Below are 15,793 nucleotides of genomic sequence, written 5' to 3'. Positions count from 1 at the left end.
TACCAGACTGGAGTGTGGTTATCAATGATGTCAGAGGAAAGAAAATTTTTTATTTTATTTTATTTATTTTCAAAACAATTTTATTTGTTTCTGCAAATAACATTACAGAGCAACCATATTGCACTATAGGTATTCTTAACAACCATTTTTTACAAACGTTTTCAACAGGTGTAAATTTAGATGTTTACCAGTCAAGTAAACAGTCAAGTCCTCGTTTTGTGCAAAACAAGAAACAGTAAGGAAGAAAGACAAAAAAATAAAATAAAATAGTACATCTATATATGAAAGTTAACGCTAGGGGGAAACAGCTGTCTAAATAAGAAGATTAAAAAGGACAAAGGCTTCTCGAGTTTTGATTGCTTTCTTATTTTCTGATAATTGTATGGTGTCAATGTATTGTTTGAGTTTATGCTTAAAAGCAGTAACGCACGGTTTGGAGCCTCAGAGGAAAGTTATTAATACATATCTCAATGGTATGCACAAATCTGCATAATACAGTATCTATCAATCAACATCCATACATACTCACATATAAATTAGTATGTGTATATGCACATGCGTACACACACTTATATTCTAATTTTAAATTCGATTAAATAATACAGTAATAATACAATAATAAAGAATAAAGTCAACTGATTTCTATCAGAATTAGATTTACTTTCTAAAAGGTTTATTATTGAAAATCATATTTTTCTCTATTTAGTGTTGACTTTAAGTGCTGACGTTCCTGTGAATACTTATTACATTCTAATAATACACGTTCCACTGTTTCCATCTGATTACAGTAATTACAAGTCTCTGTTTCACGCTTCCCTTTTTTGAAAAGAGAAATATTAAGTCCAATATGACTACCTCTTCTTTCCTCCTTTCATTTGTACAACTATTACCCCCCACAGCATTTTGAATTTTATAAAAAAATCTCTACCAGTGTCATTATTATTCCATTGTTCCTACCAAACCTTACAGATTTTATTCTGAATTATAGATTTACGCTCAGTTTTGCTTAAAAGAATACTTAAGTTAATAATATCTGATTTTAAGGCCTGTTTAGCTAATATATTTACTTCTTCATTTCCTTCAATCCCTATATGAGCAGGAATCCTGACAAATTGAACAAAACATTTCTTATTATGAAGCTGAACTAATAGGTGATATATATCTAATAATAAATCTAATTTACAAGACTTGCCCGATTTGATACTTAATAATGTAGCTTGACTATCTGATGCAAGAACTTCGACAGGCATTTTAACAGCCTCACTACTGAGTCAAGATTTGGGAGTTTGTAGGAGAGTTACTGTCAGTTGGATAGAGTTTGGATATATTCTAAGAATAGATTGGTTGGAAAAACAACCAATCTAGTTGGTTAAAACTATTTTAGTTAGGGTTATCAAATAATGTAATGATCAAAATCTGAACAAGCCATTGGACACAGTAGTGTTAAGTAATATTGCTGTCTGTTTGTAAAGGTTACCAATGGCCGATGTTGGTGATGTCTGCAGTAAGACATTGTCTTTCACTTCTGAGGTCGATGGTTCAAGAACCAACTTAAACTTTTGAAAGTTGAGATTATGCTTTAGTATTTTGGCTAATGTGACTAATGTATTGGTAAAAATATAGATTGAGTAAAAACACTGCCAAATTCGATTAGCTCGTTTAGCCAAAAGATTGGTTGAACATATAACTTCCAACCCGATTAAAACCAAAAAACGTGCAAAAACTATCATGTTTGAATAAAAATGACTTTCATTTTGCTCATCATTGCCCAATTTGCACTTTCACTGTCTGTTTGACCTTATTTCATTAAAATAGAGGAAAAACTGTTTACCTTAAATGATTGTTCGCTTCTAAGACATTTTACACTTAAAAAAAACTTACAAAAGATTTTATCATACACACCAATCCCTAACAATGTCAAAGGAAAACACAAGAAAAACAATTGCAAAAAAATCACAGATTTTATTACAAACTGTAGATCTGCACTCCACCAGTAGGTGGGGACATGTTCACACGAAGCCTCATGAACTGTGGGTATTGTTGAAGCAATTTGGCCAAACGGTTCAATGCCTCATGAGGCTTCATCTCACCATCACTAGATAATCCACAGGGTCAAGAGGCAGATCTTCATCAAAGTCTTTGATGGACGGGTCAGAAATGGGTCAGGATCAGGCAATCAGAACACTATTAGTTTACGCTCACACCACAGCCTGAAGTGACCCAAATGCGTTTTTTTTTTTTGCCCACATGTGACCTGGATCTGATCTTTTTAGGCTGTCTGAACAACACAGATCTGATTTTTTCCAATGCGACCCAGGCCACTTGGCTATGTGGTCCTGAATCCAATACGAATCTGATCTTTTCAAATGCAACCTGTGTGTGAACGGCCAGGTCGCATTCATCCGACCTAAACGGCATTAGTAACCGACAAAGGTCACTATTCTGCTTCTTGCTACAAAGAAGCGGCAAGAAAAACAAACACCATGGTGGACGATTATGCGGAGAGCAGTATTTATGTTTAACCATCTTAAAAAGATTGAGGTTTTAAGGTTGGGAAAGATCGCTAGATGCGCTCCAGCACTAAATCCATGTTTACTCCCGTAAACAAGATTCACCTTGGCTTGTGACGTCATTGCGTCCTCTACTGCGCATGCGGGACACTTAAAGGTACACTATGCAACCGGTGTTGATTTTCCAGCGAGGCTCCCCCCAGAGGGCGAAAGTAAAAGTGCACTGTCGTAAATATGCACAGCTGTTCTCCTGGTTTCTCCGTCAAGCCAGGCGCGGTTGTTTTGAGCTTAGCAGACAGGCGAACGCAACGAATGACTAATGCTGCGTTCACACTGGACGCAGCTGGCGCGACAGAAGCACGAGTTTACATGCAAAGTCAATGGTTGACGCGCGTCAAGGCGCAGCAAAAGGTCCCGCGGAGCGTTTTGAGCAGCAGGCGCAGCGCGTCTGAGCAGCTGAAGCAGTGCGTCAGGCGCGTTTAATCATCTGACGCAGGGAGAGAGACACAGCGCTGATGATCAGAGGCTATGATCACTCCTCTTAAACAGTTTATTGACGCCTAAATTAACTTAAAATGCAGAAATCTGCTGGCATAATATGCAGTTTGGATTATTTAGATGAAAAACACCTACCAGCTGCCGCAGTGAACCGCAAGGAGGCGACCCGGCCAGAGGCTGCTGATGAAGGGATTCCTAGGCGCACCGCTGGTATGTGGGGGTCTGAGCGGCTGCGACAGAAAAAATATTGAAGGCAGGATAATAATCTGAATGAACTGACGGCACTGATTACGTTTTCAGGTGTATTTTCTCACTTAAACACATATTAAAACTACTTTATTCCCACTGATCACAGCAAATATAGCTGCAAGGCAGAGAAAGGATAGTGAAGCTCCGCCTAACGTGCGTCAGACACACTTTTGCACCGCGCAGCCAGAGCAGCAAAGCTGCTTCAGCCGCGCGTCAGAACTAACTGGTACAAGCAGCAAAAATGAAGCAGCAGACGCGATTTTGCTGCTTTTGCTGCGTGAACTTAGCATAACTGCACAAAGATCGCCACTGTGCTAGCAACGAGAATGCTTTTAACTGGGGGCGTGTAGCAGTTCTCGCCGTAAAGCAAGACTGACTCTCGCGAGACTTCTGAGCCTGTGGGTGCGGGTCGGTGCTCCTGTAATTGCAAGAGCGGTATTTCCCCCACAGACCACCAGGGCGGCCGAGAATACCTTTGTTCAACCTTAAATTACTCATTTAATCATCCAAAACGTTATGGAACACATTAATTAACTGAAAAATGTTGCATAGTGTGCCTTTAAGCTGTATGAATGCAGTTCACACAGGAGATCACATACAAGTCCCATATATTTGCAAATGTGAACAGCAATGCAAAAAATCGGATTTCACAAAAAAATCGTAATTGAGCATTAAGGCCTGCAGTGTGAATGTAGCCTTAGAAACACCACAAAACTCTCACACCAAAAGCTCAAGAATAATCTGGCACTGGCAACGGCAATGAGCAGTAATGACAAAACAGGCAGAGTTAGAAAGGTGAATGAAATGAGCAATTAAGCCAGTCATCAGTGCCAAGATCATGACACGCTCTTAATAAATTCCTTTCATTTTGTTCCCAAAGAAAAACAGAAATTTCTATTGATGACTTTACTTTCGGTTGGAATAATAGATTGGTACATTGACCTTTCTATTGAGTCAATATGACAAAAGTGACACCAAATTCCTCCCAATCAGATGCAATATGATCCATTTTATTGAGTTGCATATAAATTTGTGCAAGTTCTAACTTTGCATCTTTTTTAGAGACAAATCTCAGATTCCTGTCTTTGTCTGCAATTTCAGACAAATGCTACTTCATATGAACTTTGCTCCCTAACAATAAGCACATCACTTTCCCAAGTGGAAGCTTAATTTTCCACTTCAGTGTACAGTACATGAAATCAAGCCAGCATGGATTATTGCTGCCGGATATTAATAAACTCCACTAGACCAAATCTTTAGGCTTGAAAAGGTACTGGAGCTGGCAAAATGAAGATTATGTTTTCTTTATTTACCATTAATAGAGACAAAAACAGAAATAGTACTAACTTAAATCATTTAAAAGGGTGTCATTAAATATTCAATATGGTGATACAGCTTTATACATCGATTTTACTTTAGGTTTTTATAGATTAAAATAATAAGAAATTAAAAGAAGCTATTTTTGTGCTTAATGTCTATAAGACAATCTGTTCTGAGTTCCCAAGGAGCCATTTTCATACCTGTGTGGAGGAGAAATCTCAACTTCAGAAGCATGCATTCAATTTTTACAGTTCATAAGAAGGGTCTGCTCTTATCTGCGAGATAAGAAACAGCCAGAGTCTTGGTGGGAGTATCAAAAATGAAGGCCAAAGCTCTGTTGGTGAAGCTCCCCTTTAAAGTGAAATTATATAAATGGATCAAAAGACATTCACACTTTGAAAATGTCATGTATAGCTGATTATGCATGACATCAATCCCTGCTCATTTATTATGTGCCTTTTATTTTACTAATTTTTGATTGAAAGTTTTCTGTGTAAAGTGTAAAATGAAAAAGAAAGAAACGGATAGTGGTTGAAAATGAAGGATTTCAAGGATGAGAACAAAACAAGTAGTAAAGAAAAAAATGCAATCATAAAATGTTTTGTTCTTATAAAAAATTTTTGGTGTGACTTAAGCTTTTAAATTAGGTTGAAATCAAGAGTGCTTAAACTACATTTTTAAGGCTAAGTTACTTATTGGGTTAACATTTAGAAATGCGGTTTTATTTAAAAATGAGTTGTGCAAGTAAAGCAAATTTGGAATATTTAAACCTTAAAATATAGATATAAGACAAATCATTTCTTTTGCATTCTGTTGGCATGAAACTGGGAAGTGTTGCAAGATTTTTCCCATTAGCTATGACCTTTTGATATTAATAGTAATAATCCCACATAATTTGAAAAAGATCAAACAGAAAAAAATCAAAATAAAGGTCAATATAAAGCATAAATAAGTGATATTTAATAAGCAAATTGCTAAAAACAATCATTTACTTTAAAAAAAACCAAAACGTTTTTTTAGCAGATTGCAGAATTGATTCTCTACAAAGATGTTCCTATATGCAACGCTGGTGCAAAGTTTGTGAATAATGCTTTTAAAAGAAATATGAAATATTGATCTTTGATGGTTCAAAAGATAAAATTTGGCTCAGTTCTTTGAAAATCATGTGAAAAGAAGAAAAAGAGAGGGAAAGTGCAAATGCTATACTTATACCAGCTCCCTTCCATGAAATAGAGAGCATAGATTAGGTGTAATTTGACATGAGTGGAGTAACTGCTCCATGGTAGCTGCACTGTATGTATATCAACCACTGGGCTGAGATGTGCTTATGCTCCTCTTGTAACAGTAAAGATGGCACAAAAAGCAAGGTAAAAGCAAATTAAGCTTAATTGCATAAAATATTAAAATAAATCAAGATTTTTAGTCATCTAATCCAAACGGATTTGGGATTAAAACTAGATGAGATCTTTTAAATCTTCCAGTTGGTATTTTGCCAATCAAACATCTCCTTAATGGAAAAACTAAAAATCTCTGCCTCAAGGCTCTTAAGGATTTATATTTTCCAATCTTTGAATAGTGATTTTTTTTTAAATGGCTGACATTTGGGCAAATCTATAGTCCAGTAAAAGGCTGGCTGGCGTTTTCTGCCAGGTTTCTATCCCAGAGTTCTCAAAATCATCGAAAGATCTTTTATAACAACCTCAAGTGCAATTAAAGCAAACAAACCAACTAGCCATTAGTGTGATTCAGTAGATTCCCACTCATTTGCCCCTTCAGACGCACGTACAATAAAAAGCTGCAACTTACTGAAAGAGGACAAAAAAAAAGATGTCATTATATACAGTTAAACAAACAGAGATAGCGTTGGTTGTATTGAAGACTGAACACAAAAGGCTTTTATGCACCAAACTAATTTTAGGTCTACTTTGACATCCACCTGATGTGCTAACAATCAGGTTTAATCTACAAGAGAGAAGAGAGATCCAGTGTCCTACAAAACATATCTTATAGGGGATTTCATCTAAAACCACAGAGTTGCGTGCAGTTGTGAAAGAGGTAGGAAAATAGTTTTTTTTTTCTTCTACTCAAGCAAAAAAATTAGATGTGCACAATTATTCACCCCCTTTAATCCGAGCAAAGCCAACCATGGTGGTGGTGCTATTATGGTGTGGGGATGTTTATCCCAGCAGGGATACATGAAGCTTCTCACAATTTGTTGATCAATATAATTTAAAGAGATCCTTAATAAAACATTAGGATTGGGATGGAGGGTTACTTTCCAGGAGGGCTACACTGAACTTAAAGGTTTTTTTTTTTTATTGCACTTGTGAGAGCCTGAACGGGCTCATTTCTAGTTTAAAACTTGCTTTTCTCATAGCCAATACATGCTTACTGTGCCTGAAGTTCCACCCTAATCCCTAAATTCTTCAATTACTGTCTAGAGCAGAGGTCTTCAACAGGGGGTCCACGACCCCTAGAGGGTCCTGCATGGGGGTCGCGAAAATTTTGCTTGATTAGATCATTTTTATATTCCCACCTGCAATTTTTTCCACTATTTGAAATGTCTTTAAATCCACATTAACATGAATTCAACACACTGTAGTAAACAGATAATTGGAGGCAGAAGATGTCTTTCAATCATCAATGCACACATTTAGCGACACACAGGGGCTCTTTCAAGCTGGGCACCGTTTCATTCACAACACCTGTCCCATCAACCAGGAATCAGAATCAGAAATACTTTAATAATCTAAAGGAGGAATTACTTTCGTTACATTACTCCATCTGTAATAGAGTGACTATAGGACCAGTTTGATATAACACAATCTCATACAATATGTATAATTAGGGGGTCCCCGCTCCATCTTGCCAACAGTTTGGGGGTCCTTTGCCTAGAAAATGTTGAAGACCCCTGATCTAGAGCAAGGGCATGTAACACTGCACGGTGGCTACATCATCTTTGTTATTAGTCTTCTGAGGCCTTTTCTTCTGCTCATACACTTTTTCTCTTTTGACCCTCTGCCATTTTCAAAGAACAGCGGTGAGAAAGGTGGGCCTCAATGATTGGCTGAAACCGCAGCTCACCACATATATACGTACGCCTAAAGGCTGATTTATACTTCGAAACCAGGTCCTCTGTGGTGTCCCCCGATCCCACCGCCCCCACTTCCTCACCGCCTCGGCTGTATCTAGACCCACAGCGTATAGCACAGACCACGCTTCAATATTGAGCATAAATCAAAACTGTCTGCGTCAAGCTCACTGCGACACACTGCTGCAGTAGTATAACCAGCCCTTAGACGGCCTTACCTACACATACTTATGTATCATCAGAATGATTGACAATTAGGAGGACCACTTATTTAGATGATCCACCCGGAAATAAAAGATCAACCTCTACACCTTTAAATCTGGAGCAGTGTTTGGGTTTTTCTGTTTAGAGATTATTCATGTATTAAAATGTCTTAGTAAAAGTTCTTAAAACAGATTGTATAAAGTCTATTTTCTGCACAGAATACTGGGATTACATTTCAGTCTTTTGATGATCACAATCATGCAGTACTTTCACACAATCCTAGTAGAGTTTGTAGAAGTGCAAAGCACACATTAACTATATTATTTCCTGCATGCATTAATATTTTTTATTAATTTCAAGTCAATTGTGATCATTAAATCGGTCCTAACGTTAACATTACTCATCCTCCAGCCCCCTCCTTCCCTGTTTCAAAGTCACCACTCACACCTGCGACGCGTTTCAGTGGCGCGCACAAGAATGCTGCTCCCAAAAGGCAAAATAACCAATTTAAAAGATTATTGACCACAAATAAATCAGAAAGAGAAACATTTCCATCCAAATGGATTCAACAAGCGGTAGCAGCGCGGCGTCAGGGGAAGACGAAACCGTCCGCTTTGCGCTTCTCAGAGCCGGAGTCCTGGGGTTAATCTTTGTGCTTGCAACATGTGGAAACCTTTTCTTCTTAGTCACCCTTTGGAAAAGGAGGAAGAGGAATTCTCGGACCCAGCTCTTCCTCCTGCATCTGTGCTTTGCGGATCTGGTGGTGGCATTTTTCCAAGTCCTGCCGCAGTTCTCCATAGAAATTACGCACAGGTTTCGCGGGACGGACTTCCTCTGCCGCCTCGTAAAATACCTTCAGGTGGTCGGGATGTTCGCCTCTGCCTATATGATAGTGGCCATGGCTATAGACCGCTACCATGCAGTTTGTATGCCTATGGTTTCCTTTCTAGAGGGCTCTTTCAGAAGGTACGTCTCCATTGGCGCAGCGTGGCTCATCTCCCTGGTCTTCAGCTCTCCGCAGCTCTTCATCTTCTCCCTCCAGGAGGTGGAAGTCAATCTCTATGACTGCTGGGCGACATTCGTTGAACCCTGGGGGAGCAAGATCTACATCAGCTGGATCACCCTTGCAGTGTTTGCTGTCCCTGCAGTTATTCTGCTCTACTGCCAGATGAGAATATGCACAACTATCTACTTCAACATGAAGAGGAAGGCTCTGCAGTCAGGACGCACAGGCACCAAGGGGGTCTCCAATGCTATGCTCAAAACAGTGAAGATGACTTTTGTGATTATAATGGCATATACAGTCTGCTGGAGTCCTTTCTTTGTTGTGCAGTTGTGGTCTGCATGGAGCCCAAGCAGTGCCCCTACACAAGGTTGGTTTCCATTTTTTTCTACCAGTGCAGGGTTCATTGGGATGTAAAACCCTGGCCTGGAACCAAGACTTTTAATAAATGATGGAATTATTTCTTATTTCTCTTAAAGGTGCATTTTAAACACACATTTTTTTAGGAATTGATTATCTTTATGACAAAAAAATGCTCTAAACCTCCCCTGCAGCTTGTCTAAAATATGGTTAACTTCTTCCTCCTATAGCAGCTTTAAAAAAAAAAACAGTGGTATCTTTGTTAGTCTGGGCAGGTACCAAGTGTTGCTGGGACATGACATCAGCATCTCTATAAAAAATATTCAGTAGCTAATTAAAGAGACAATTGGAAGGTTTTACAAAAAATGTTTAAAATAGCCTTTTTATTTGACCCTTTACGACTAAAACATTGTTTGATGAGCAGACTGACGCCTCTATATTTAATGGCCGATACATCTATGAGCCTATTTTTCCTTTAATGTACTTTGGGCGCTGTTCTGCGGATGTGATGTCAAGCATCTCTATGTTAATTGATATATATTCAAGATGGATTTTGTGAATATTGAGAAGCGACTGGCATCCAGCTCAACTCCATATCAGTGGCGGAGCTAGATGGGGGGCCAGGGGTGGCCATGGCCACCCTTAGCCAATCATTGTCCACCCCTACCATTTTTTCCCCCCTCTAATACAGATGGAGGCAACAGTCAGAACTACATTTTAAGTTATATGGGGTAATGACAAAAAGATGTTCTCTACAAGTCATATAGGAGTATTCAGTGAAATCATAGATAACTATTTTGATAACAACATTAAATAATCAATTTATGTAGATATTATTACTTGTAAATATACATTTTTGGCAGAATGATTATTGATAAAAGTAAGTAATGTCAATGGCAATAACCAATGTAAACTGGATAGGCGCCAGAACCTCAGGGTTAATCTACACCAGGGGTCTTCAACCTTTTCCAGACCAAGGACCCCTAAACTGATGGTGAGATGAAGCGGGGACCCCTTAATTGTATATATTTTATGAAATTGTGTTATATCAAACCGATCCTATTGTCACTGTATGACATATTGAGACATGTAACGAAAGTAATTTCGCCCTGGGATTATTAGATTATTAGAATATTTCTGATTCGGATGTGCATTGATAACTGAAAGACATCTTCTGCCTCAATTTATCTGTTCAATACAGTGTGTTGAATTCATGGTAATGTGTATTTAAAGACATATTATTTATTGGAAAAAAAATTGCACAGGGGGAATATAAAAAAAAAGTCTAATCAACAAAACTTTTGCGACCCCCATGCAGTACCTCCGTGGGCCCCCTAGGGGTCACGGACCCCCTGTTGAAGACCTCCGATCTACACTGTTGCAACATGAAAATTAACAAGCACAACTTCCATATTTTCTAAATAAAGACAAACTATATTTTCCTACAGCCTTTGCTATCAAATAGACCCATTTTATTTAAACATCTGTGCTTCTTAGATAAAAGGTATAGTGGATACAATTCTTTCAGGTTTGAGTTCTGGGGCGAACATCTCTTCCTTTGTCATTACTTACCTACTTTTATCAACAATTATTCTGCATAAAATTGATATTTACAAGTGCTAATATATACACAAATTGATTATTAAGTTTTTATTAAAATAGTTATTTATCTATGATTTCACCGAAGACTCCTAGATGACTTTCAGAGACACATATACATATTTTCTCTTTATCCCATATAACACAAAATATAGTTCTGAAAAGAGCAGGCATTATCAGCTTTAATGTTAGTATACTGATGTGCATAATCAACCACAATGTTTTGTTGTCAAGTAAATGTTAATATATGAAAAATTAAAATGTTTTGAATGTTCCACTTGAGAGTATTACTGCTGCCACCGTCTGAATTAGAGGCGGAAAAAATAGTAGGGATGGCCACAGATTAGCTAAGGGTGGCCAGGGGTGGCCATGGCCACCCTTAGCTAATCTGTGGCCATCCCTACTATTTGTGGCCACCCCTGCCCTGAGTTTCTGGTGCCTATCCACTTTCGGCCATCCCTCAGAGTACATTGGTTATTGCCTGGCTACCCTTATAAAAAATTTCCGGCTACGTTTCTGCTCCAGACACCAGTGGCAGTTCCACATAAGGTGAAAAAAGTTATTTAAAAAAAGCCTTTTCAAATACTGGCAAGTACAATGAGAACGAGCAGAAGAGTGCTGCAGTTCTATGTTTTGGCCACAGGTGGCAGTATCATTTGAAAATGTCACAAAGCTTCTTTAGTAAAATAATATGTGGCAGATCTGGACACATACTCTTCCAGCTGAAGATCCAGTTTACATATAGCTCATATGCCTCTTTCTACCAGGTTTTCCTTCCACCTAACTTTCCATAAGCATAAGCAGGTTCTTGGACTAATGACATTTTGTTAGTCAGCAGTTTTCCCCATGATTAGGGGAACCAAAACATAATATATTTTTTTATTGGTCATCTTCTATATACATTTTCCAAGGGGGTACTTTTTTGAAATCCAGCTAAATTTACAGATATGCTCGGAGAAATAAACAAAAAAAACACTAAAACTGATGAATCTATGCCTTCATTTTCATGGAATACCTATAGTGAATAATTTTTTAAAGGATATTCTTGTTAAATAAGCTTTGCCTAAATGGGTGCTCTATCTAGCTTGTGCATAAAAGACCCTGCTCATTTGGGGGATGTGATATCCATGTTTCATCACATATTTTTTTTCTTTGTGTTTTCTGTCTTGCAGGTCCAATATTTTCAATTATCATGCTGCTCGCCAGTCTCAACAGCTGCACCAACCCTTGGATATATCTGTACTACAGCTGAAAAAACAGGCCTTAAATGAAAGGAGTCAGAAGAAGAGAAATAATTAACAAGGTCTCTGAAAAAATTCCCACCTGTGACAATCGGGGAGAAAACTTTCCATGTTCAGCTGCACGGAGAAGACTTTGAAGAAGAAAGGCACGTTTGTTGTGTTCTCCTTTTGTATAAAAATAAGCTCACGCAGCTTTTCTATGAAACAAAAAGGCATGGATTTAACAAGCAGCGGGAAACGAGCAAAGAAACAACACAAATATATTCCGACATGCTTCATATTTTCAGGAGGAGATGCAATGACTGTGAAGTAGCAAAACTGCTTCCTGTTTGATAAAGATGAAAAAGAAAATGAACTACGAGAGACATTGATTATGATTCCTATCAGCAAGTGCAGATAAACAGGACGCATGGAGGCTAGGAATAGAAACGGACACAATTAGATTGACACATGTAAATGATGAAAAATATAAAATATCAGATTAAGTAATTTTGCTAATGCCATTTTATTTTAACATTTATAAACGTTTTGTCCCCCCCTGCCCCAAGATCATAGAGAGTAGGAATCATTTTTTATTTTCTGCTTCTTTTACTATTGTCTTTAAAAACAAAGAGCCTTTCTTTCCAGAAACATATCAACCTATTTGCATATAAAGACCCATGGGGAACATTGCACATTATTCTTAAATTGGGTAAAATCTGAAAACTTCATCCAACAATTTTTACTCCTGAAGATCTGATTCTTCACCATACATACATTCATCAAAGTTGTTTACTTTGTAAAATCCTTCTAAAGCACAGAGAACAAAAATATTGTCTATAAAATATTGCCTATATAACTATATTAACTTCTATACAATTTCATATCCAAATATTTAAAGAAGATTTTACAATATGTAACAAACAGGATGTCATACCTGCTAAATAAAACATTGGAGAAGTCTGGGCATATTTTATAATAATAATATTTTAATTTATACTGCACTTTCCATCAAAACATCTCAAAATGCTACAGGTAAGAACAGAAAAAAACCCAAAAACATATTTTTTGTCTTTAGATCTTTCTCTTTTCTTCAGGAGAAAACAAAAGCTCTACCCAGTAACTAAAAGACACTCCCAGCATTAAATACAACCACAAATAGCACTAGCAATGCAGTTATTGTCACCAACAAGGGTTTTACAATAATGCATAAGTTTTCAATGTAGCTTGTGAAGGATCAAACTTAAATAAGGACAAAAGGTGTTTGAAAATAAAAAAAAAACAAACAAACTTATATTTAATAGTGTCAAAAATTGTTAACAAAGGCTCACAAGCAATAAAAAATAGCTTAAATAAATAAGATGGATCTGGTCCCAACTCAACTGAGGTCAACTGAAGACGAATCAACTCAAACAAAAACCCAACCTTCTGATAAAGCACATAGGCCACTTAAATAGGGGTGGAATAACCTAAACGTTCCACATGAGGGAGGCACAATATAACAGAGAAGCAATAAAAAAAAAAGTCCATGCAAACTAAAACATAAATAAAACAACTCTAACTTAACACAATTAATTAACTAAGGTGACAAAATAACTAAAGTAAACTAAAACAAAATTCCCCCCTCAGTTCTTGGGGAAGTGGTTTGTTCCTGGATTCTTCCATCTTCAACTGATCTGTATTTGCAGAACTATGAAATTAAATAAACTTTGCGATGGAGGTAGAAGGATCCACCACATAGCTTTAGAGCTTTCTTTTAACTGCTTCCCTAATGTTTCTGAAAAACACCTCCAAGAACCTTAAATATTCAATACATAACAACTTTCTATGGATTTAATCAAGGCAATGAATCGATCTGGTGAAGTTGGGCTGCATTATAACTATGTTTTTTTTGTTACGTATCTATCCCACAATATAATGAAACTTCCACCATGCCTCAATGTATAAAGGGTTATCACATGAAATTTAAATAAGCCATTTGGTTTACTTCTTATCAGTCAATGGATTCTCTTTATAACCTGCTTTTTAATTATAGCACCCATGACTATTGTCCATGGTATCTTGGCTTAATGGTTAGATATAAGAACTCGTCTTATTCCAACAGAAACTCTCAGCAGGCTTCTGGTTTTCTTGGGAATTTTATTTATAAATGATGTCTTTCCATTCCAGCATAGTGTTTTTATTTGCCTCACCTATTTTACACACGTTGCCGATATGTCAGATGATAATCTATCAGGTGTGGACAGAGAAGAGAAACGTCTGATACAAAATGTATTCTTATTTTCATGTCAGGTAAAAAAAAACAAGAAGATAAAAAGTTAGTGTAACCAAAGAGCCTGTGGCATTTTGTTTTATTTCTGCTTTAAATAAGATTAGCCCTCTCATGCAGCCAAAATACAACGGTGACTAACTCCGAGCCCAAGGGTGGAGCAGGGGGAGATAAATCCTGCAGCAGGTTTGTGTTCACGTAATTGCATCGCTTAAAACCATCACTGCAGATTTAATAGGAGAAAGAAGCTTTCTAAGATGCATGGGTTAAAAGGAATACAGCAGCAATTTATTTCTTAAAAGCCTGAATATGAAAGCAGAGTCAAGACTAGAAATAATGCAGCAAAGGTCAGTGAGGTTTCTAAGAAAGTATTCCCACCATACTTTCATTTAGCTTTTCATTACGTTTTTTTTTTCAGATGATGCATTTTTTTTAACCTATTTGCATGTTTGAGGTAGAGTTTTATATGAAGGATGCATAAAATGTTATCTTATGATTCATCCTGAAAGACATCATTAGAGCAGATGTGGCTACAAAGTAATACTGAGTCAATTGAGGACTTTTAATGCAACAGATGATTTCTTCACAAAGTTTTTCTCAAGACCTCGGCTTGACCTCAGCAATCCGCTTAGCCGTATCTCCTAACCTAATCGAATTGCAAACCGGCAGAAGCGGCTCCCTGGAAATGACTCGCTATCTTACAGCCTTGTCATGCTTTGCCGGCATCAATTATTCAAATTTCCAAAGTGTTTAGGCAGAAGCTCGGAGCAAGTCACTGCTGATTGGAGGGATGCAATGTGACATGTTAGTGTATTTATAACACATTTACATCTTGGTCATAGACCTTGCTAAAAAAAAAGAATGCTCTGGATTTAGTCAGGACAAAATAACAAAAAACAGACGTTTTTTGGTACAATGCTGCACAATTATAGAGCATAGATGAGATCCTGAACAAACTAAGGTTGGACCTGATAGTATGAGATGGGCAATCATGACGTCCCAAAGGTGTCCTATTGGATTTAGATTACTTAATTGAGGGAGCTCAATGGTAGCGGTTCTCTTATAATCCAGGAATCTCCTGCATGCTACACATGATACAGGGCATCATCATGCCCTGGAGAGAAACCTAATGGCATCTACTGTAGGGTCAGAGGTGGGTAAAGAACCCAAAACGTTTAAAGCAGCACTACTTCATTATGTCTTTACTCAACTAAAAATTAAAAGTAGCCGTTAAAATAGTAAGAGGCTAAAAGCCTACTCAACTGCTAACTGATCTACTTCTACCCATGATCATAAAAACTGATTTAATTTTTTTTACAAAATATTGTAAAATTGAACAAAATATTAAATAATGCGCATATTCGGGTGTTTCAAACAAAAATAAAAAGATATAAACATAAAATACAGTTACTATACAATAAAACGCAACTAATGATTATTTTGCAAATCGATTAATATGAATATTTTTTC

General features: G+C 37.2%; 1 protein-coding gene across 1 annotated transcript; it reads left to right on the top strand.

The window, feature by feature from the left end:
- The first annotated feature begins 8,330 nt into the window (after window positions 1-8,330).
- On the top strand, window positions 8,331-12,900 carry avpr2l (arginine vasopressin receptor 2, like). Its single transcript, XM_038303934.1, has 2 exons — window positions 8,331-9,245; window positions 12,007-12,900. The coding sequence occupies exons 1-2, from the start codon at window positions 8,432-8,434 to the stop codon at window positions 12,084-12,086; spliced, it is 894 nt and encodes a 297-aa protein (XP_038159862.1). The 5' UTR covers window positions 8,331-8,431; the 3' UTR covers window positions 12,087-12,900.
- The last annotated feature ends 2,893 nt before the right edge of the window (window positions 12,901-15,793 follow it).

Source organism: Cyprinodon tularosa, unplaced genomic scaffold (assembly GCF_016077235.1).
Source record: "Cyprinodon tularosa strain WSP-4 unplaced genomic scaffold, ASM1607723v1 ctg520, whole genome shotgun sequence".
NCBI lineage: Eukaryota > Metazoa > Chordata > Actinopteri > Cyprinodontiformes > Cyprinodontidae > Cyprinodon > Cyprinodon tularosa.
The sequence above is the reverse complement of the archived record's forward strand: the minus strand, read 5'-3'. Positions and strand labels throughout refer to the sequence as shown.